The 24,903-nt window shown below is 41.3% G+C and overlaps 1 protein-coding gene across 1 annotated transcript in view; it reads right to left on the bottom strand.

The window, feature by feature from the left end:
• Positions 1 to 10,804, bottom strand: part of LOC126416291 (uncharacterized) — a 172,362-nt gene extending 161,558 nt beyond the window's left edge. Inside the window, exon 1 of the mRNA XM_050083944.1 lies at positions 10,763 to 10,804. Coding sequence (XP_049939901.1) covers positions 10,763 to 10,773 — 11 coding nt within the window. The 5' untranslated portion in view covers positions 10,774 to 10,804. The remainder of the gene's footprint in view (positions 1 to 10,762) is intronic.
• Between the last annotated feature and the right edge of the window lie 14,099 nt (positions 10,805 to 24,903).

Here is a 24,903-nt window from a genome sequence, read left to right as displayed (position 1 = left end):
TCAGAAGTTAATGGTTTCGTCCAATAATAGTTACTGCTTTCAAGTCATGCACAACCTGTTGCTGTAACTGATGAGAATTTTCAGAACTCCAACACCAATAATTGTTTGAGTTCAGGTAGCCCAGTAAGAGTAAAACGTTTTGGTTCCAGAGACTTTTTCAAGTCTCAGATATCTATGATATATTCTTCAATTTCTGCAGGCGTATTTCATGACGAAATAAATCAGCACACAAGGTCGATTGCCGAAATATTGTGTCCTTTGTACACTCGCACCATGCTGTTCACCCGAGATTTATTTCGTCATCTATGATTTACATATGCAGACTGAAGCGACCACTAAAAATTTGTTCCAAGGGCGGATACGAACCCAGGCCTCCTTATCACTTGGCCGATGTGCTAGCCAGTATGCCACACTGCAAAACAGCACAGACTACCCTAGCCTGCCTCCCTCCACAATCCAAATTCCCATTCACACCACAGCATCGAACAAAATGGAGGCTCTTGTCTGAAACCAACGCTAGAAACCTTTTCAAGTCTCAAAAATCTATTATGTATGTGTGCACAAGAAAGAAATGAATGAAAACTTCTGCCAGGGCCGGGAATCGAACCTAGGTCTACAGATCACCAGTCAGATGTGCTTACCACTATGCCACTCTAGCATAGTGGCTTTGCACTACTGCACGGTTTGGGGAAAGAGGTCTGCTAGCGTAGTCCATGTATTTGTGCAAAGCCACTGTGTCAGGATGGTGTAGTGGTTAGCACATCTGCCTAGTGAGCAGAGACCCGCGTTCTAATCACAACCTTGGTACAAAATTTTCGTTCGCCGTTTCAGTCTGCAAATAAACATAACCGAAAGCAGCAGTAACATTTCTTCAGGACAAAGAACATTTCAAGATAAACCTCCCCATCACTCGTAGACTGCAATAGTCAGCTACAGCACTGACAATGAGCAGCATAATCTGAATTAGTCAATCTATTCTCTACCGTTCCCTTGTAAAGCTTCAGTCTGTGCACAGTTGTGTGAGCAGATGCTGCTGACATACCACTCAAAACCGCTAAATGGCACAACATTTTCTCATATTTTATAAGACCACTCCTAACTCGTCCAGCTTATTGTCTGTTACAACCAAGAAACCACCTAACATAACCCGAGGACTGGGCCGCAGCCTATGCAGTGATCAGTGACTTCATTCCAGTTACTGATTCCAGCGCAATGTCAGACACTGAGGGTCTATATATAGAATGTCACCTTCAACAAACCGACGAAAATTTCCTTCTCACATCTCTGGAAAAAGAAAGCACACATCCCCTTGTCCTTTCGGTCTTGGTATAGTGGCGCAACCTTGTAAAACTCAAGCGTACAATCGATACCCACCGTGTGGGTTATAAATCTACCGATGCTTTCAACCTAATGGTTGAACCAGTAGTACAAATGCGTGTAACGGATGCCTCTGAAGCAAACTGAAACTGTGTTCACAGCGTATTAAAGCCTTCACGTATCGTACAGATTTGTTCCCTACCTCAGTCTCTCATCTCTGCCAATCGATGATAATCGTTGCACAATCTGCGAAAAAGATTTTGTACGTGCGGACAACAGCTGCAGTACAGAGATGTGTAGCGTGAAACTTGCATCATCCCAGCCTCTGCGCCCCTGGCCTACCTTGAGGTAACGGTTGCATCGGAGTACGTCATGTCTTACTCTCTGCTGTTACTGGTCGAGCGTGTTCTTTCAGCAGCACGACCTGGGTGCCCCCTTCCTTTCGTAAACCATTAACCTCGGCTGATGGAGCGTCGGCGTCGGAAGGAGTATAAGAAGTCTGCGATAGATGCTCGTCCTCCGAAGAGGATCTCTCCCACTTCTATAACCAGTGATTGCTGAAAGTAAACGTCAAGTCGCGACTTTCGTCTGTAGAGGTTAATTGTAGATTCCTCATCCTTTATAAAGCAGACTAAACTCTTTTCCGAAGACACTTATTTATTCATTGTGCAAATAGTATTGTTTCGTTTCGTGTGCCAGTATGCCTAAATACAATATATATATTATAAGATATTCATGCGGAAACGGCATAGAGTATTTGTTAAGTTGGAGATTACCAGAGAATCACGGTAAACCAAAATGTGCATCAGCTTGTAGGACAAAGTAACTAAGTTGAATTTGGGAAGTGTATTATCAGCTGACTGATGATGTCTATATTTATGACATGAAAATGATTCTCTCATCCTTTAAGGACTATTAAGATGATGTTATTGCCACTCAGAACTAAGCCATTCACTGTAAAATCAAAGTATTTGGTAATTTGACAGTATATTGAGATTAATAAACTATTTGTTTTCCAGCTTGCTATATACTCCCGTGAGCATCGAAATGATTATGGACTGAAATCTGTCTTAGTCTGTTAAAATAAACCACTGAGTTACTCGGTACAAGTGCAATCTAAAGTAAATGATTGGGTCAGTGCTATGATATGCCCTTCTGGAATACACGTAGTTTACAGGAGGCTCCCCGTAAAGCAACCTCCCTTCCCAGGGATACGAGGCGATATTTCAACCGGAGCCGTATTCCGTCGCTGGTAACACGCTACTCACGTGAACTCATTCTTTGGACCCTAGGTGAAAACGTGAGCTGTAGTGGTGTCGCTTCGCAGATACACGTATTACAAAGATTAGTGAAGTTGCGCAAGTCCATGAATCTCTTCTGTAATGTCCAGTGTAGAACGACGGTGTTACGTCAGAATACTGGGCTCTGGAAAGCTCCTTGACTGAATAACCCTGCAAGTATCAACGTGTTTCGAAGATAAAATGACGACGACGACAGAAGCAGCAGCTGCTAGAAGCAGACATTGTCGTCCTGTTTTTATAATAGGGGTGGTCTCAGCTAGAACAGTAAAGCTATTTTTAAATCCGTGTCAAGACCAAAGAATGCATTCGTTCCCATGAGACTAATATGGAAGGCTAACAGATTAATAAAAACAAAGCAAAAAAATTATCAAAACTAATCCATCTCCTCCAAAAATGACCCAGGTCCTATCATTGCGATATGTGGCGTTTTTTGCGGTGGATAAGTCTTGTCGCTAATGGGTGTTGAAAAATTATTTACCATTTCGTGCTTCTGCTGAGACTTGATGCGACTCGTCTCGAGTTTACACCTTTAATTCAGAGTAAGAGCAGCTCAGATCACAACACACACACGAGTGTGGTGGAGCTCGATACAGAGTAAGCAGATTCGAATACTGATGATGGAAGAAATCTTCCTGGAGGATGTTGGGCGACAAGGGAAGCTGCAGGTTTAAAGTTTCTGGTCTGCAACGTCATGGACTAGATCCCAACCTTCTCCTCAGTTTACTTGTGACACTATAAATGGAGGGTCACCTCCCGTCACCTGGGGCCGTTATCCACAGTGCCATCCTTGATGCTATTCGAACCAGCAGACCGGATTTTACCATATTCTTTCCTTTTGTTTCACAATCATTGACAGCAGAATGAACACAAGGGTACACCACACATTCATCCACACGATGTACGCATACAGGTTGGAAATAATTAATAGCGGAAACAATAAAAGAAGCTAAAACATTCTAGCACACATGGGTCCGCCAACTATCCATATGTGAATGTGTTTTTTCGAGTCGCCGTTGACTTCAGCATGAAATATTGTCCTAGTTAGTCCAAAAGTATTTGAAACGTAAACTTCTGAATTAAATTCGAATCTGATAGGGCTCAAAATTCACACAAGACTTATTTTAACAAAAGATACAAAACTGCTTCAACATATACGTAGATGTTACAATTCACTGCACACTTGTCTTTGTTAAATAGTATGTTTCGTCCGTCGTTGCAATACTGAATTCTCCTTTGTTGCTTAGTGTCTTGTAAATCTTCAAAAGAGGTTGCACAATTCGCTGATTTAGTTCTTCACCCTTATCAACAGAGTGCTTTCAAGATGACCTCAGACAGAAAAATTCAGAGGACTGTGGTCACGTGACCTTGGAGGCCAAACTATAGTCCCCGCCCAACCTATCCACCTTGGACCACACTAGCGCCTTAGATGGCTTCGTACCACATTCTCGGCCGCCCAGAGTGGCTTCGCAGTTTGAGGCGCCATGTCACGGATTGCGCCGCCCCTCCCGCCGGAGGTTCGAGTCCTCCCTCGGGAATGTGTGTGTGTTGTTCTTAGCATAAGTTAGTTTAAGTAGTGTGTAAGTCTCGGGACCGATGATCTCAGCAGTTTGGTCTTAGGAATTCACACACATTTGAACATTTTTGACACACTCTCCAAGATGGCCCATAGGGTCAATTTGATCCAAATCAGGACTTACTAATAAAGCTTGCTGGGACGTTTTGATTGCTTAACAACAAAATTCGCCAAACAGCTGTGAAATTAAGATGTTATTTTATTTTATTTTCGCTACCGTTTTGGTAATTCGTTATACCATCTTCAGGCCCCAGAGCTCTCGAAAATCGATACTGGCATACTAGGGCCATATGTTTCTGGACGTTGTGAATTCGTAGCTCAAGTGCTTTCTTCGAAGACTCGACTGCCATCCTGAAGATGGCATAATGAACTGGTAGCGAAAATAAAATAATATAACACCTCAATTGATGACCCTTTTTGGCGAATTTGATAATTAAATACTTGACTAGCCTCTGTCTCATGTCCACAGTGGATAAACAAAGACGTTTTTGATTGCCTTCACTATTAATTACCCGCCTGGTTAGCCGTGGGTGTTGAACACCGCTTCTGGGATGAGGAGATTCGCCGGCCACGGATCGAATACGCCAGGCGGATTAATGACGATGGTCATGGCACCAGCCGGCATGGATGTGGTTTTTAGGCGGTTTCCTACATCCCACTACGTGAATACCGGGCTGGTTCCCAAATGCCACCTCAGTTATACGATTAGCCAACATTTAGAACACTTTCGCTCACATTCACTTGAACAGCACAACATGCAGACAGTTGTGGTACACATATTCTGTCCTTTTATTGCCGTCCAGGGAATAACGACTGTATAACTTGATTTACTCACATCCGTTAAGTTTCCCTCACGGATTGGACTTAAGGACGCGTTACGGACAGCTATTATGTAATGTACTGTTCAGTATTCTTGAGAGTGTATGATTCCTAAAAATCGTCGGCAGCATGGCTTTAGAAAACTGAAGATTGTAGGAATTTTTATGCTGGAATGTTGGCTCACTTGGAACGGCACTACCAAAGTGGAGACGACACCATGGATAAGCCACTAAACTCGCATTCTGGGATAGCAACCTGAAAATACCCATAGAGTCATCCAGAATTCAGTTTTTCGTGGTTCCAGTAACCTGACTGACGCGAACGCTGGTATGGTTCCTTCTAACGGGTTACTGATTCCCGTTACTAACCATGCCCAAATCCCAGCTTGTGCTCCGTTTGTAACGAATTCGTTTTCGATGAGACGTTAAAACTAGTTGCCCCCTTTGAAACCTCATCACACTGCACAACCCTCCTCTTCTTGCTAGAAAACCTGATACTCTCTCGTGAAATACCTTTGCTGTAACGAATCCGCGCGACCATTCGGAGAGGAACTGACCTTGACAAATACTTACTCGTTCAGCCCAAGTCCTGATTTTTCTAATACATCATTGGCGGTGTAGATACTACCTGGATAGAACATCTGCTTGGCTGTCGCAAATGACATGGTTGGGTATTTTTTCCCCTGGCGGTTATCACAGAACACTGCGTTGGAGTACGGCAAAGCAAACTGATATATGTACTTGTGATACATGCTGATGTGGCAAGCACTCTTAACTGTAGTTGAGGAAATTACGAGGTAACTCAGACATGAAGGCGAAAAGTCCATACGAAAGAAGGAATGATCTGTTCCTAAGAGCGAAAACGCTTGTTTTGTGGTTAGAGAACAAAGATGTCGAGAAAGATTACATTTTCAGCTAAATCTAAACTTTTCTGTACGTAAGTCTTTTCGAAGAATGTAAAAGAATTTTAAAAAAAGACTTCGTCATTCTCGAACAATCAACCTCCTCTTTTCCATTACGTTTCTTCATTTTTTGTATCACTTTCCGAATGTATACGATACTTAGTACGGACGATGACACCGAGCGCAGCTTGAAATACTTAATGTTTTGGCATCACAGCTACAAATATCTGACGAAGCTTATACCCAATGTTGTAAACTGTTCAAATAAATAAAACCGTATATGACCAATAGCGGCTTATTTGTACGTTAATTTCTAGCTCTTGCTGTATTCTCTGCAGTCAATTCCTCAGTTTCCCACCTTCAAAGAAGAGCAACTGTCAGAAACATTGAGCTTACCGCAAGGGAGTGAGGCAAGAGGTTATTATGCACGATGAATGTGAATGACATGCTATATACGGCTCTCTGAGCCACTTCTTTGACGGTTCCATAGTGTAATTAAATGGAGGAATTTCTGCAGACAATGTTAGGTGTAAACAATCTCGCCGGCCGCTGTAGCCGAGCGGTTCTAGGCGCTTCAGTCCGGAATCGCGCTGCTGCTACGGCCGCAGGTTTGAATCCTGCCTCGGGCACGGATGTGTGTGATGTCCTTAGGTTAGTTAGGTTTAAGTAGTTCTAAGTTGTAGGGGTCTGATGACCTCAGATGTTAAGTCCCATAGTGCTTAGAGCAATTTTAAGAATTTTTTTTTGTAAACAATCTCAACTAATCAAAGACGTAAATAAAAATCACGTAAGGTGAAGTAAATACTCTAAAGTGCAGATTTATTCGTCCATATTTACGACAGTGAATCACTGGAATCTGTCACAACCACAAAACATATAACAGTGCTCTGCAGAGCTATTTAAAATGGATTGAGTGAATAAACTCAGTTATTAGAATGTAAAACATTGAGATTCACTATCATATTCCACTGACATCGAAATTCAACTAAGGAGGGAAACGTTTAAAAGCCCCCTCTTTATTTAGTATTATTGTAGAGTCAGTTCCACAAGAAAGTATACCCCGTAACTTTAAATGTAACGTCCGCAGTGACATCTCTGGTAGTGGTCTCGAATCTGTACTCAATGCGCTTTTGCGCAGTGTATAGATAAACAGTTTGACAGGTGAATGTTTTGTCGGTCGAAGTTTTGGGTATTTGCTCTTATTTACAGCCACTTTAAACGATGAAAAATGTGCAATATTTATCAGAAATACCTTCTGAGGTCCGTTAAGAAGCTGTTTGGTCGAACGAGTCAAACTGAGTGCCTCGAGGGGACAATGATCCGAAACATCGCAGTCGTCTCTGTAGAGCGTGGAAACAAGACAATGGGGTGTCCACTATGGATTGATCTGCGATGTCTCCGGATGCAAACCCAATCGAAATGTTTGGTCGTATACTAAGATGAAGCTTAAAGGACAGCCAATACATGCTTTGAAGCAGCTGTCATAAAATATCATGACGATACAGAGGTCGTTAGCGACTATATATGCAGAAAATCTCGTGAAAAGGATGCCAAAAAGGTGCGAAACTATAATCGATGATGGCGGCGGTTGGATTATCTATTAGGTAATTGCTCAATTAGTAATCACATTTATTTTCATGTCAACATGTATTTATGTCTTTTATTTCATACAGATAACGGCGTACACTTCTTTGAGGAATTGACTATAAGTCCGTCTAGGTCCCTTAGCAGGTTGAACTATCGGGATAGGTAGAGAGATTCGCGGACTCTTTCGCGTTTGTTGAGTTACCACGAGAGCGTAACAGAATGGTTCAACAGACGGCTACGATTGCTACATGTAAGGCATCATAAGTGTTTACTCTTAAAATGCTGAACTCGTACGTTACAAGGAGAATGAAGAAACATCTGTTTCTTCTCACATACATCTAACGTAATGAGCGTGACGTTGCAATTAGTGGCTGTAAAGGAAGCGTACCGACATTCTTCGCACACACTATCCACAAACGGTATGAGTGAGAGGTGAAATAATACTAGAGCAGTACATATATTCTTTGTCACTGCCTAGACTGTTATTTACGGAATGCCAAAACAGGATATTTCTGAGGTTAGAGACGAAACTATACGAGCAAAACAATTTGCGTGGACTGATGTGCCTTATAGTTCTGACCTGTATGTATTAGAAAGGTTAGAGTAGGTTTAAATCACTGTGATGCCAGGAGTATTTACAAATGCATGATATTGTAACATTATTTAGCCTAATTTCCTTCCCATTAGAAAGCACTGGCTTCTGTTTTAGAATACGAAATACGGTTTCCCAAACAAAGTATATCCAATACAATAATGTTTACAGTAGTGTTCGGCACCTTTTTGATCTTTTCTCTGACTTGGTGTTGTGTATTAACGAGAGGACATTGTCCAACAAATTGAACGCTGTTCAAACAGTAACCACAGAAGAAACCCGTAAACACAGAGGTCTCATGAACTTGAAAATAATAGTAACAGACAATATGTAGGAAATAATGATTACGTAGTGTTGACAAAATTATCATAAGATATGAAATGATGAAGGACAGGATCAAGTGACTGGCCTGCTCCTGTCCTCAAATATTTCTTACATCAAGAATCGATGGAAATTATTCTTTGCAAAGACGAAATACTTCTCTTACAAGAGGAATTTCCCCTGGTGTGCAGCTAGTTACAGAGCAATGCAGTTATTTTCATTTCTATTTTACTTATTTTTCAGCTTCCGTGGAACCATGGGAAACAAAGCTCCTTGGTCCTGGATGAAGTCAGTACATAGCGTACATTATGCTGATTAGAAAAATTTATAAACAAAGGAACTGAACAATAAATAATAGGCGAAAGAAATGTGAGAGAGTGCACAACACATTACAGACAAAATTTCTCAACTACAGCGAAGAGCTCCTGTACAAAATAGTAGGCCACAAGGAGAGGTTTCAAATTAGGGTTTATCACTCAGTTTTTAGTTCCACTGGAAGCCTATTGAAAGTGAAACCTAGTGAATACTGTAGTCCAACGCTTAGGGATGTATTATCCAAGTGCAGTTCGTTTTGCCGACTAGCGTTCACTGAAAGAATGTCGCAGTTCCTTCTGAATTAGTCAGCATCAAATTTCATGGGATGTAGTGTACAACAGCGACTGCAGAGTTAGAATTCTAAGTCACTTAAGCAATGGCGTACACGAAGTTCCCGAGCTGACACTACAAATCTGTGCAACGGTCCATTTCTGGATTAAAAACATTATTGTTGATGGCAAGGAGATCTGATACATAGGAGGTAATACTATGACAGCAAGCAAAGTAAAGAAGGCTTCACAATTCTTTGTCGGAGGCGAGGGAGATAATTGTTATAGTGAAGACGACAGCTTTCAACTTCTGCAGAAGATCTTCCACGTGATATCTGAAAAGAAAGCTTATCATGTTCCCTTAGTCCTAAGAATTTAAAAATGACGTCTTCTCTTGCTCTTCGACCGCCTTGCAACATTTAAGTTTTGGTTTTACAAGTGGTCCGTGTCAAGTATTCTATGGATTACGTTTTGTTACAGGTGAATGATGGTTCAAATGGCTCTTAGCACTATGGGACATAACTTCTGAGGTCATCAGTCCCCTAGACTCAGAACTACTTAAACCTAACTAACCTAAGGACATCACACACATCCATGGCCGAGGCGGGATTCGAACCTGCGACCGTAGCAGCAGTGCGGTTCCGGAATGAAGCGCCTAGAACCGCTCGGTCACAACGGCCGGCCGTGAATGTTGGTCTGTTTTCCGAAAGAGAGAGAGAGAGAGAGAGAGAGAGAGAATCAGAGAGAGAGAGAGAGAAAGAGAAGAGGGGGGAGGGGGAGAGAGAAAAGCAAAGGACCCTCCAACTTTGCTTGTTCCTAGTCATATGCAAAGCCCTTCCCCATTTGTTGTGAACGGCGGAAAAATTACAAAACGTTACCTGTTCTCCGAGAACCACGTGCTGATATTATCGACCACCCTATAAGTTAGATCATTTACGTTACGTTCTACTTATGTCATTTGTAAAGAGAAACGTTTTTAACTGTCAAGTTTACTTGCGGATCACTGATATCTATCAAAAAAGCAACGGATCTAGAACAGACCCCCATGGCACCCCGAATTTTACACAATCCCACGCAGGTTCAAATCGCTTTCCTGTTTCCACAATAAAATCTTCACTCTGCAGCGGTGAGTGCGCTGATATGAAACTTCTTGGCAGATTAAAACTGTTGGTCGGACCGAGATTCGAACTCGGCATCATTGACTGTAGTTTGCAATTGCTCTACCGATGAGCTACCCAAGGATGACTTACGACCCGTCCTCACAGGTTCAGTGCCGCCAGTACCTCATCTCCTTTCTTCCAAACTTCACGGAAGTTTCACAGGAGAGCTTTGATGAAGATAGGACATGATGTACTGGCGGCACTTAAGCTGTGAAGAAGAATTGTAAGTCGTATTTGGATCGCTCTGACGGTAGAGCACATGCCCGCGAAAGGTAAAAGTCCCGAGTGCGAGACTCAGTTCGGCTCACAATCGGCCAAAAAGTTTCGCTTTTCTGTTTGTTGACACTAGATTAGCTACATTAACAATGGTCGGCGGCCTCAGCGGGGTTTGTAAGTCGTTTTTTCCTCCGAATGGTCCTTAATACAAATACCACACCATGATTTACGACTGTTTCTTTTGAATCATCCTGTAGCCGACGAGTGGGAGAGAAGCAAGTGAATAAGTGAAAGGTGAAAGCGAGGGCAACGTCTGGCAAGCGACAGATGCGGTGTCATCTCAGCTTACAGGTCTCGGAGCTGTGCTGTAGGTGACGTTCGAGAGACTGACCTGGCAGACATGATTCGCGGCTCCTGGGTGCGATGCGGCGGCGGTGTCGTACTCGCACGCGCGCGCCTGTGTACCAGTATTTATACGAACCGTGCGGTGGCCAGGCCAGCGGGCACGAGGCTGGGCTGGAGGGAGGACAGGCGCCGCAACTTCTCTCCAGCATCCGCAGCCGGCAGGTGGGGGGGGGGCGAGGAGCAGCAGCGGCGAGATGAGTACAGCACAGTACTCCGGCGACGCTGCCTCAGCGTTCCTCACATTCACACGGAGCCAGAGGCACGACGCACTCTATACATGTCATTAGTCGCATTCCATAGACCCATGGAGAGTGTTCTGTGGGATGTGGAAAGAAGCCGAATTATAAGTTTACTTTAAGGGGGACCGTTCTTCAAAGTGACCGAAAACGACGATTTTCAATTTCATTTTTTTTTTATTTATTAGTAGAAGTCATGGACAGTAACTTCCCAAAGTTTGAATGATGAAATCGCGTCCAAAGTGGCTGCAATTAGTTAAATATCCGACGCGACCTTTTGGCCAGGCCCACTTTTTGAAGCTGCATTACGATACCACCTCAGTGAATAACGATTCCATGGATTACTTTCAAGCAGGCTTGCACGGGGTGCATTCAGAAGGCTGTCATATACACTCTTTGGTTTTACAAGTCATCTGTGACTGTGTTCCGTATTCAGAAACAATAACAAACCAGCTGTTTGTTTATGAAGAATCACTTCTTGTCTTGCCTTGTGTTACTCACCCAGATTTACGAAAGTGTTCGAGTATGATGCAGTTCTTGTACGTAATAGCAGGAATGTAGGGAGGATGAAGGTATTAGAAAGAATGAGCTTTGAGATAGAAAAATTTCACTCAAGACATCTTGAGAAAAGTAGTTTTACATGCCTCTCTGCAGCTGAAAGGTAACCAGAAACCAGAAGAGAAGTCTTGAAGGGAAAGAGGACCTTGGCTATAAATCGGGGGCATTCTGAAGAGGTGACAAGAAAAAAAATGTTAGACTGATCTTTAAATGGCATTCCCTGAAAATTATGTTTTTTTAAAGTTGGTGTACCTCTTTCTCAGAATCTATGAAGGCTTGAGTTACGAAATTTTGTACACTTATTTCTATAAACCCAAATAATTGTTTCAAGAGTATTTTGGAATTATCGTTGTAAGCTGAGATATAGGGCAAAGTCCTTGGAATTTTGCACAAATTTTATGTTATACTCAAAGAATTTTAATAATTTTTTATGTTATACTTATAGAATTAAAATTAAAAACTATTAAAATTCTTCTGTTCGATATATTCAAAGAATCTCACGAGAGAAGCTTACTTTATGCGGAAAGATTAAGTAGAGAAAATTTTGTAGAAATCGCTTGAATAGTTTGAGAAAAATGTGCGTATATTATTTTTCGAAAATAAAACATTAGGATTCCATAAAAAAGTTATATATATTTTTAATTGAGTGAACTTAACAGTAAATGTGTTGACTTCATGTAAAGCATGGTACAATATTTCAGTGTCAGATCTTCAAAATTGTGAATTTGGAACATCTTTTAAACAGTGTCAGTTTTTTGTGAACATCCCCCTTCCACCCTTATTTAGAGTGCAACACTGAGAAACGACTTTACATTAATAAAGACTATTGCTTTTATTATGTATGACGGTAGCATCTGTTCCCGAAAGAACAGTTACCGTTGATGACCATGCAGCTTTGCTAGAAATGAAATGATAATTAAATTGACACACTAGCTTCAAACAGGCGTTGGTATACTTCATTGGGGACATGTTGAAAATGTGTACCCCGACCGGGACTCGAACCCGGGATTACGTGGCAGACGCTCTATCCATCTGAGCCACCGAGGGTAGAGAGGATAGTGCGTCTGCAGGGACTTATCCCTTGCACGCTCCCCGTGAGACTCACATTCCCAATATGTCCACACCACTACATTCGTAGTGCGCCTAATAGATGTTTGCCCATCATACTCATTACTTGTGGCAGATTAATCTACCAAGTCCCGTACGAGTTCGGGCATAGCATGTGCATTCGCACAAGAATGTCAATGGCCGGGAAGCCATATTTTAACTATATATGACGGTAGTATATGTTCCCGAAAGAACAGTTACCGTTTATGACCATGCAGCTTTGCTAGAAATGAAGTATATCAACGCCTGTTTGCAAAAAAAATGGTTCAAATGGCTCTGAGCACTATGGGACTCAACTTCTGAGGTCATTAGTCCCCTAGAACTTAGAACTAGTTAAACCTAACTAACCTAAGGACATCACACACATCCATGCCCGAGGCAGGATTCGAACCTGCGACCGTAGCGGTCTCGCGGTTCCAGACTGCAGCGCCTAGAATCGCACGGCCACTTCGTCCGGCGCCTGTTTACAGCTAGGGTGTCCATTTAATTATCATTTCATCACTATTGTTTTTGTACAATTTTCAGATTTTCGCCTGTGGCCAGCCCCGTGATACAAGTTTAATCATTTACTTATTCCATGTTTAAGTGATGGTATTCGCTTTTTATGTGGTATAGTCCGAAAATAAGTTCCCCCGGAAAATTAATGTTTTTCCAAATCCAAATTAGAAATCATGTTCCAACGTCAACATGGTCATGAAAAAGTTAAGCTAAAATTCCGCGTTCTACTCCTACACGGGCCAATAGGGTGCGATTGACCACCACTTCATCCTCTGCGGTATGGAGCAGCATGTGGTCAGCACATTTAAGAAGAACAGTGATGTGTATAGCTACTAGAGGGGAAAATGACCTTCATTGCTCATTGTTAAAACTGTCAGTAGCTCAGAGCGGAGTTCAGTATGCAGCAATAAAAATTTTTGATAATTTGCCCAACAACATCAAATCTCTATCAGGCAGCGAAGCAATTTAAAATAATTTCTGTTGAACAACTTCTTCCATTCCATTGAAGATATATTTTTAAAGAATGCTTCTAAGTGTAGTTACATGAGTAGGAACAAAATGATAATATGTTCATTAATGTTAACACTGATTATGTACACATACCTTGTAGACTGACTCGTTCCACATCATTTCGATAAATGAATCGTTCAGATAATCTGCGGGACATGTAACTAAATAGCACATCGCTGTTTCTGTCGTTGATGATGTGATCTCGGAACCGCTACTAATCTGTCGAGTAATTCCTCAGTTGGCCGTACGAGACTGAGACACCCTATACCAATCCACAACCAAGAAAGAATCTGTGTCGGTACCGGGAATCGAACCCGGGTCCCCTCACGTGGCAGTCATCTGCGCTGACAACTCAGCTGTGAAGACGGATAGCGTGGTTATATACCTAGGACCAAAGAGTCACTTGAAATTTAAAAGCTTTGTGATCGAGTAAACCTTATCAATAATATATTCAATAGTTTATACGTAACGTTAACACTCAATTTCACGCCACTAATACGTAAGTGAATTGAAATTAAGCGGAAGAATTACCAAAAACCAGTTGAAAGTTAAGTACATTTTCAAACAGAAGCTACTGGTGAGTAACAAAAATTTTCATTTTGAGGAGAGGTAAAATTTTTAAGACATGAAAGAAACTCGGTTAATTTGCAAGTATCATATTTTTAATAGAAAAAACTTCTGTTTCGAAGTACTCGTTAGTGCATGACCGTGAACTATGGCTTAACTATCCACGTGTTATATAGTTCCAAAACTCTAGTATTTTATAACTGCGTACGTTTCCGCAGCTAGAGTCAATTCTGTACCTAAATAATTAACAATATATTCCAAATAGCTTTATTGCATTTTACAGAACCTAAATATGTAGCACGCGAAGCACTTGCAAATGCTGTGCAAAACACAATCTCATGTCTAACAACCACGAAAACTTCAGAAAGTGGTGGAAACTGCTGATGGCGGTCTCGAGCACAAGAAAGACCGGGGAATTCGATCTACCTAGAAGAAGCAACCAGTTATTTTGACGTGTACAATTTCATTTGCCGTTTTTTTAAAAAAGTAAACAAGTTTTAACATACATCAATTTATTTCAGACAAGTTACACAGTTTACCAGGATACAATTTTACTTTTTTTCTGTAGAATTTCGCGGTACAATGAACATTTTATACCTAAAAATTAATCAGAACATTATGTACCAAAATGTGGAATGGATAACTTCCGGTAGAAAAGGAAACCACGTGTTTTAACACAAATATCTGAAAATTACAATTTATTCTAGAGGAAACATTTGTAACCTTGGTAGCCCTGCTTTTACTCATTCAAAACCACCTGCTGCGTCGTGACACCTCACACGGGTGTATTCAGCATTGCCTAAACATGGTTCGCAAACATACTTGCCACACTTTATGCATAAATGCTTCTTGCTTCTATTCTTGCCTCTACACCCTTCAATTTGACAAGTCTTCCGAATGTTGCAATGAATGTTGTGATACCGTATTAGGAAGAGTATTTTGTACCCTTGTGGCCTTGTTCCTTATCTATATTAACGACATAGGAGACAATCTGAGTAGCCGTCTAAGATTGTTTGCAGATGATGCTGTCATTTACCGTCTTGTAAAGTCATCAGATGATCAAAAGGACTTGCAAAGTGATTTAGATAAGATATCTGTATGGTGCGAAAAGTGGCAATTGACCCTGAATAAAGAAAAGTGTGAAGTTATTCACATGACTACTAAAAGAAATCAGATAAATTTCGATTACGCGATGAGTCACACAAATCTGACGGCTGTGAAATCAATTAAATACTTAGGGATTACAATTACAAATAACCTAAATTGGAACGATCACATAGATAATACTGTGGGTAGAGCAAACCAAAGACTGCGATTCATTGACAGAACACTTAGAAGGTGCAACAGGTCTACCAAAGAGGCTGCTTACACTACGCTTGTCCGCCCTATTCTGAAGTACTGCTGTGCGGTGTGGTATCCGCATCAGGTGGGACTGACGGATGACATCGAAAAAGAACAAAGAAGGGCAGCTCGTTTTGTATCATCGCAAAATAGGGGAGATAGTGTCACAGACATGATACGTGAACTGGAGTGGCAATCATTAAAACAAAGACGTTTTTCGTTGCAACGCGATCTTCTCATAAAATTTCAATCACCATTTTTCTTCTCCGATTGCGAAAACATTCTGTTGGCACCCACCTAGATAGGGAGAAATGATCATCACGAAAAAATAAGAGAAATCAGGGCTTGCACGGAAAAATTTAAGTGCTCGTCTTTCCCGCGATCCGTTCGAGAGTGGAGCGGTAGAGAGACAGCATGAAAGTGGTTCATTGAACCCTCTGCCAGGCACTTTATTTTGAATAGCAGAGTAATCACGTGGATGTAGATGTAGATATTCTGAAGCCAACTCTTCTGCCAGTTTGTATATAATTTGACATCTGATTACTCTTTCTCCTGTTACTTCCTTATAGAGTAACTAAACATTAATAGCTGCTAAGTGCAAGACATTGGAAAAAACCTGCATGGGCCATCTGTGGCATCCATACTTCACAGTGTAAAGCCGAGCCATTTGATCGATTACTTCAACGCCATACTAGGTTGGAACTTAAATAGTGGCAACTGCATATTCACAATAGATACAAAAGAGTTACATGTTTGCACCTGTTACTGTCCTTCAAAGTAGTAACCAGCGTTGTGTAGAACCCGTTGCCAGCGATGTGGAAGGCGTAGTATACCGTTAGCAGAGCCTGTTCTGTTGATGGTGCGAATGGCGCGGCCTACTGCCTGTCGAACCTCTGGAACAGTTCTGAAGCAAATGCCACGAAGTGGTTCCTCCATCTTCGGTATCAAATCAAAGTCACAAGTACTTAAGTGCGGGGAGTATGGTGGATGGTACAGTACTTCCCAGTCACATCGACCGAACAGAGAAAAAACAGCTTTCGCTGTATGCGCCCGCGCATTGTCGTGCAAAATGATGGGTGGGTTGAGCCGAAAGTGTCGCCGCTTCTTTCGCAAAGCTGGTCGCAAGTGGTGCTCCAAAAACGAACAGTAATACTGAGCATTGACGATCTGCCGTGGAGGAACGTAATGCCTTAGGGTAACACCATCACAGTCGTACACGAGAATCACTATAGCTTTCACTTTACTGGGGCTCTGACGCACTTTCGACTTTCGCGGCGACCCATAATGACGTCATTCGTTGGATCGGCGTGTCAGTTTTGGCTCGTACGATGTGGCCCATGTCTCATCCAGTGTTACGATACGACGTAAGAAAGCCTCTTCTTCGCGCTCATAGCTCTCCAAGTGCATCTCAGCAGCGTCGTAACCCATCCATTTCTGCATTTCCGTTGAGTCATGTGGAACCCATCATGATGCAATTTTTCGCATGCCCAGGCGTTCCTTCAGGACGCGAAGCACAGTCGTATGCGCTAATCCGGTTTCGTGGGCGAGCTCACGAATCGTATGGCGTCGATCACTAACGCGGCAACAGCATGCACTTCTTCTTCTTCTTTAGAGACGCTAGGACGACCTGCCCGATGCATGTCTGCCACAGTTTGCCGACCTTCGTTGAAGGCTTTTACCCACCGTTCCACTGTTCTGCAAGGCAATACTGATTCCCCGCACGCCTCTTGAAGACCTTTATGACACTGTCGTGCTGTACGACCTCTGGCACATTCAATCTTGATCCAACTCCAATGTTCCTGTTTCGAAAACATAGTGACACCGTTACGTTAGACCGCTCGCTCACAAGTGACTGTGTTTCCCTCGATTGTGTGCACGCTGGTAAAGTGGGACGGGCGAGTGTATTTGTTCGAGGGTAAGTAAGGTAGGTACGTCAACGACGTGTGGTATCAGCGACAATAGTAGATTCCATTGCATAGTGTCTCCACAGCAGTGTTGCCACTATTTAAGTTCCAACCTACGTAGTAGGCCACGGACTCTGGTAGCTTTTTAGGATGTCGCCTCTGATAATTACTGTGTCATGCATTGAACTCAAAATAAACACATTTTTCTTCTTTTTCCCCTGATAGGATGTTCGAGTCATGTCACCTGCCTTAGAAAGAATAGTTGTGCGCAAAGGCGCTACATCAGATTTTGCTGATCGAGGTATTTCCCTCCTAGATTTCTTCACTGTGCCTACAATGCTTGTACTCTTACGTTTCAAATTTTCTGCAAGGCATTACGCTGTGAAAAAATGGTCTAAGGTTGCGTTTCTTTTGCGGAAGCAAAGGGCTGCATAAGACACTTTGCAACATGCTCTGCAAGGGGAACACCTATGTGACGCTGCTCATCTTTGCTTACGTAAGGAAACCCATTCACCAGATACTTAGAATTCGTGTCAACTGTAAGCCAAAACTTTATTCCAAATTTGTCTAGTTTATTGCTCATGTTTTGAATGAAAGAGCATATAGCCTTGCATGAAAACAGTTGCTCATCCACAATGATATTTTCACCTGGAATATAACACAGCAAGGAATTGGCAATGAAAGGATTCCGCACATGGATAGCAAGTGCAAAACGATCTGTCTTTAGTCTATGTGAACGTGTGCTCTTCTCGTCAAATCGCACAAACCGCAAAATTTCGGTGAACTTATTTCTGCCCATCGGGTTCAGAAAAAATGCTGGTCCCATGTTTTCGACCATAACAACTTCAAAAATGGTTCAAATGGCTCTGAGCACTATGGGACTTAACTTCTGAGGTCATCAGTCCCCTAGAACTTAGAACTACTTAAACCTAACTAACCTAAGGACATGACATACATCCATGCCCTAGACAGGATTCGAACCTGCGACCGTAGCGGTCGCGCGGTTCCAGACTGTAGCGCCTAGAACCGGTCGGCCACTCCGGCCGGCCATAACAGCTTCAAAGGAAAGTTTTTTGCTCCATATACGCCTCGTAAATACATAAATGATATTGCGGCTTTTACTGCATCGACGCTAATGGTCAAATCAACATGCTCTATTTTTTGTACACTTCATTATATTTCGAAGTATTCTGTCATCAATTAGCAATCTCCATGCACTAGAATATAGACCTTTCCTGACAAACTTCTTCACATAGCCTGTAGGTCCCGGTGCTACCTTCAAGATGATCTGCTGTGGACGTCTTCCAGGAACAGCTTTCATAGGTGTAACAGTCCTTGTTGTTTCGTCATTAGCTATCTCACTACTCCCAATAGAAAGATTTCCTTCCATCGGAATTTTTCCTTTCACTCTGCCACGAATGCCTCTAGTGCTGTTAGCTGGAGGTAAACGCACACTGTTGTTTGACGTACCTGAATATACTGCATATAATAGAATACTTTAGTTACAACAACAACAGTGAATTTCAAATTCTAATACAGCAAAACGGAAAACACATGCTTGCTGAAATATCAGTTGCGATAAAATATAAAATAATAATACAATGGCTTCACAAACGTACCTGCTATGTGAAAAGCAACATTGGTTTGCAAGCTTATCGGCTTGCCCTTGTCCAGTAGTTGCAACATCGCTGCCTGAAAAGTCACTGATTTCATTAATGGGAGGGATAGATCCCTCATCATCAATAGCGCCTGCAGCGTCATCTTCTCATAATTCATCAGCTTCACAGACATCACGAGGGTCTTCTCCTTCGGATTCACCATCTGACATTGACATGAAATACTTTGAAATTTCTTCAACAGACAAACGTCGTCTTTCAACCGCCATTACGAAACAACTGAAATGTGGACAATACATACTGCGCCACTTGAGCAACAAAATTTCATTGCTCATCGACAAACGGTCTGCAGAAGACAATAATCAAATTAGGATGGTAAAAACAATAACTTTGGACATATCCGAAAGCTATAGTTCACATTTCGTTCCCCGTCAAAATTACGGACTTCTGTCCTTGTAGCAGGGGTTGTTTGGGACACTTCGCAGAATGGTAAATTCCTTGCAGACGTCTACCTAATAAATATTTATGAGAAGTCATAGATAATGGCACCAGTAGGAGCATCCATTTAGGAGAAATAAGTTCAAATGGTTCTGAGCATTATGGAACTTAATATCTATGGTCATCAGTCCCCTAGAACTTAGAACTACTTAAACCTAACTAACCTAAGGACATCACACAACACCCAGTCATCACGAGGCAGAGAAAATCCCTGACCCCGCCGGGGATCAAACCCGGGAAGACGGGTGCGGGAAGCGAGAACGCTACCGCACGATCACGAGCTGCGGACGAGAAATAATTCTATAGAAGTATAATACCAGTTAAAATGACGGACGCGGTACTTCTAATGCTAGTACGTACATCTACATGTGATTCAGCAATCAGTCACCGGAATGAAGTACCAACCAAAAAGCAAGGTGAGTTCCTAGGTACACCATCCTCTAGGTACAACACAGTCCCTTACTAATTATAGTTAATAAAATGATCTCCTTCTTCCTTCCAAGTGTTAGGCCTCTCAGCCTCTTACAGAAGTTCTGCTGTCTTTTCATTCGTTGACCTAGCGAACTTGAGGTGATGGTGCAGCATGGATTTTGGGATTCACTTTCAACTTATTCTTTGTAGATGTTTTCTCCATTTGTTTTGGTAATTCTGTTATCGCGTAATTTTTTGAAAAGTGAATGAAATAAATTATTCTGTTAAATTTCAAATGAAATGTTTTGTTAAAAAATCTCTTTTATGTTAGTTAAAAGCCACGGCTAATTTTTCTCATGGCCCTATCGCCACAAATATCAAACGTATTCTAACGTGTTCTTTAATGTTACGCGATAAGCAAATTAAACACAACACTCAATTAATTATTTATTTTTCTCTATGAGGCTTGATGCTCCAGTAAAGCCGCCTATGGGCAATGGCAGCATATACACTTGAAATAACTGGTTTTAATAAAACTGTACCTCTGGTCTAAAATGAAATGGAAAATATTATAACACGCCGTTATCTATTTATTGAGATTAAATACTTTCAATACTTTCAGAATTAAATGACTATTAAGAAAGTTTTTATTATTTTCACACCAATGGCGTCTTTTCAACAATTCACTTACAAAAAATGGCTAGAGCAACATTTAATTAATTAATTAAATAAGGGGCAGGGAAGGTACTTTCTTGCTACTAACAAAAACACATGCTACATTGGATACTGACGTATATATTTAACAAAAATTATAATTACACTACATATAGTTGAATTAATTACAGACCGTGATCTATATGCGACCTTCAGCTAGGACGTCAGAAACAAGAAGACGGAAGAGACGCAGAGCACAAAGAAAAAAAAGTTCTTTCCTTATATAATACGAGACAAAGATCATGCTTATTACAATCCTAGGAGCGCATATGACGCTTTCGTTGTCGCTGTATATCGATTACTAGATTTTATATTCTTTTTTTTCAAGAAGCAATGCTATACTGTACATAACGTTTGCTGGGTTCCATTTTAAATTCCTTCGACACATATTCCGTTTGTGATCCCATTTGTTATAACCAGCTGTTCGTCTCGAGAATTTCATTTCTTAGGCTGTCAGTTCTTACGCATCCTTTGTCTTCATTGTTAAGTCTTAGGTCTCACTAAGGTATAATAAAAGCGATTTGGTGTTCTGTTTGACTGGGGAAGGTTCAGTTACATCTGTCCTACAGGCAGTCCACTACTTCGTGCCGTTGTTCGTCTCCCAAGACATGGAAGAGGGGTTGCACTGGTGGAAGACATTCATGTAATTCCATAATATTTTGACTTTTACATGAGATAATTCACATAACGAAAAGCTTTAGGCAAGCCACAAAATATTCCCAATGGTTGTAGATGTCGCGACTATCCTGCAATCTGTTTTAAAAGAAAGAATAGTTATTATTTGAAGAGGAATGTGATACGGTCAATAGAGCGCTTACTTTTAGTTTTAATTCGTTAGGCTATCTGGGACCATGTAATCAAAAGTTACGTGGTCATGGAATCTGTGTCTACTTTTGGCGCCCGCAGAAATTTAGCCTAAGAGGAGGTGTAGAGGAAACTCAGGACTAATAATGCCATTTTTATACTGAAAGTAGAGCACGTAAAACTTGTACCTCCTTTATTTCGTGGACCGTTCAAGGTGTCTAAACGAGTTTTTCGGCCAATAATGGAACGCAGAGGAAGATGATGAAGCAATTGTTTTGTTAATGGACGGTATACTTTTCATCGGCTATTGAAAGCTTTTTAATCTACGAGAACAGTGATACAACGATTGTTAAAGTCAATGTTGAAACGTTTTCGCGAAAGTATCTCAGATATGAGTTAAAACTGGAAGTCAAGGCGACCGGAATCAGATTCCTAGGTGTAAAAACAGACAAGCGGTGGTCTCCGCCGTACCGTTAAGCATCCCACTGTTTTCTTGTTTCCACAAAAATTGTTCATTTGGAAGTGACTACTCATACACAGTTGAAATAGTTTTCCCAAGTCCTTTTTGATATGGTAGAAGTTAGCATTTATTTCCAGTTACAACAATTATAACTAAACTTGCTATCATTGTTGTATAAAGAATTTGTGTTTAATCTCAGTAGAGTAGCCCTATCTCATTCCTCCGAATCTGGCATCTGAGCTCCACTTGCAGGATTTTACATCGCAACAGCCGAGTACAGGTGCCTAACCATCCAGTTTTAGTTCACGTCTCGTGTATTTTTGTGAGAAGTTACAACGCCAACAGTAAAAACCATTCTGTCACTGCCTCTCTTTTCAGAAGCTCTGAATTTCTTAAAAAAGTATATCGTCGATTTATAAACGTATATTATTTTCCATACCTGGTTTGCACTAGAGTTAACTGGATTAAATGCGCAACAAAATGACGTGCCCTTGTAGGTACGGGTAATATCACTATTTGTCGGGAGTTTCAATATCTTGAACGATTCACGGGATACAAGGGGTGCAATTTTTATGCGCCTGTATAACTGAGTCGGTGAGCTTCGATACGTGTCATCCAACATAAACTAAGCGTTATAGGATCAATTGCTCCAAGGGTCCTGCACATTAGGCATCTTTGCTTATGTGTGAACGTAAGAAAGACGCGTTTAATTAATAAAGGATTCAAACTACGGTCCGAAGAATTACACCTTCGATGTTAAAAAGTATTGAGAAAAGATGAAACAAGGTTGTAGCTTCTGGGGCACATATTTCGTTCCTTTGTGAGCTGAAATGTAGTCGCTGCTTTGAAGGACACAAATGAAGGTGATAAAATGGCGCTCTCCTGTACCATGCCAAATTTCATTACTGTCTCCTTCGACATACTGCTGTCAAGTTGACTACGACGCGTAGCTCGATTGTTAGGGTAATCAAATTCTCCGTACTGCACAGCGTTAAATCATACTATCGGATATATTGCACGCCCTATATCAGGGGTCGGCAAGTAGTTTTTAGTGGTGTCCGGATTCGGTGTAAAATTTTTTATGGAGGTCCAGAAAAAGACAAATAATTAAAAAGTACCGTTTTTTATTTTGTTTTCAGTCGAGTTAGTTTCAAAAAAAAGGGTAAACCAATTAAAACAAGTAGTTCTCAATTAATATTGTAATATAATCAGTGTGGGAAATTACATCAACAGTTTTGAGCCAGTTTTTTAAAGTTCGGTGTACGAGGGGTACAGGAAATGCGAAGTATGTCTTCGAGGTGGGTGTCCGTCAACCTTGAGCGATATGTGTTCTTCGAGAAATTTATTTTCGAGAACGACGATTCGCATATATATGTCGAACGAAACATAGTGGCCAGATTGGTAGCTATTTTCTTACAATTTTCATATTTTTCTGAAACATGTTTACCCCCAAAATTCTTCAGTGGATACAGTTTTATACATTTGCAAAGAAATATCTTCTTGCAAGTCGATTATCTCCACTTGAAGTGAAGACTTCGGAACGCTGAACAACTTAGCAGCCACACCAGTCCATTCTGCCGATGCATCAACTTCATAAGGAAATTTTAGGAATTGAGACAGCTTTCCAATTTCTGCAAAGTCTTGAAATCTTGTAGCAAATTCGTCCCTTAGATCGGACAGATATCTTACAAACACTGCAATATCTTCTTCAGAGTTCTCTTTTTTATACTCAATAATTGTTGGGAAATGAATAAATTCGTGCCTTGCAATATATTTTTCAAAAATATCCAACTAACGACGAAAAGCAGACACGCTCTGTATCAGTTCACATATTAATTCCCCATTCCTTTGTAACTCTTTGTTGAGCGCATTTAAATATTTCAGAATATCCTTTAGAAAAGCCACAGCTAGCATATTGCGCTCGTTTGTTATGAACTCTAAGTGCTTCTTTGCTCCCTGCGTATCCAAGATTTGCAAGAAGGAGGTTACTTCTTCCTTTATAAGCCAGAAACGTTCAACAACTTCACCCTTACGTAGCCAACGAATATTGTTACATTGCAATAAGTCAGAATACGCTCCATCACATTCTGAAAGAAACTCCTTGAACTTTCGGTGCTGAAGAGAGAAATGAGATCTCATAAAATTAATCAACTGCACCAAGCTGACCATTACTTCTTTCAGTGTAGTACTGAGTTTTACACAAAGGGCAGTCTGATGAATTATACACTGATACGATACTAGACACTTTTTCTTTGCCAATCATCGCTGGGGCGCCGTCAGTTGAAAGCGACCAGGAGTGTAGAATGAAATGGATCGACTCGACTAAATTATTTGCTAATCTACTCGACAAAATTTTTATTTTTCAGACAAGTTTAGTTACTAAATTACTCAGTACTCGACTAAACTACTAACCTAGTGCGAACGAGGCGCCGGGATGCTTAGCTGGACGTCGGACTGTATTTAAGAATATTTGGCGGTCCGCGGTCCGTATACGGACCGCGGTCCGCCTGTTGCCGATCTCTGCCCTATATCCTAAAGGGTGAGCTCGTATTATATCCGCACTCTAAGAAGACTCTCGGCTGATGGGACTGTTTGAATCCATAAAAATCAAATGACGTCGACTGGTATTAACGGATTTCTGAACGCTCCAAACATGATCTAGCAAACAACATTGTTCAATACGTCTAAATATAATAATTAATACGTTGAGTTAATTATCACTGAAATGTAATTCACAATTTACTAGTTGTGCCCGGCCACGCTTTGCTGTGGCTGGGCTTGCTTAAAAGGAGAACAAAGGAACGAAAAAACACACGTTTCTGATACGTACAGGAAATGAATATACATCCTGTTTTTCTTCTCTCCCCTTTCACTGCCCATCTCTCTCTCCCCCTGTCTTTGCC

The sequence above is a fragment of the Schistocerca serialis genome, chromosome 8, assembly GCF_023864345.2.
Source record: "Schistocerca serialis cubense isolate TAMUIC-IGC-003099 chromosome 8, iqSchSeri2.2, whole genome shotgun sequence".
Lineage (NCBI taxonomy): Eukaryota > Metazoa > Arthropoda > Insecta > Orthoptera > Acrididae > Schistocerca > Schistocerca serialis.
The sequence above is the reverse complement of the archived record's forward strand: the minus strand, read 5'-3'. Positions and strand labels throughout refer to the sequence as shown.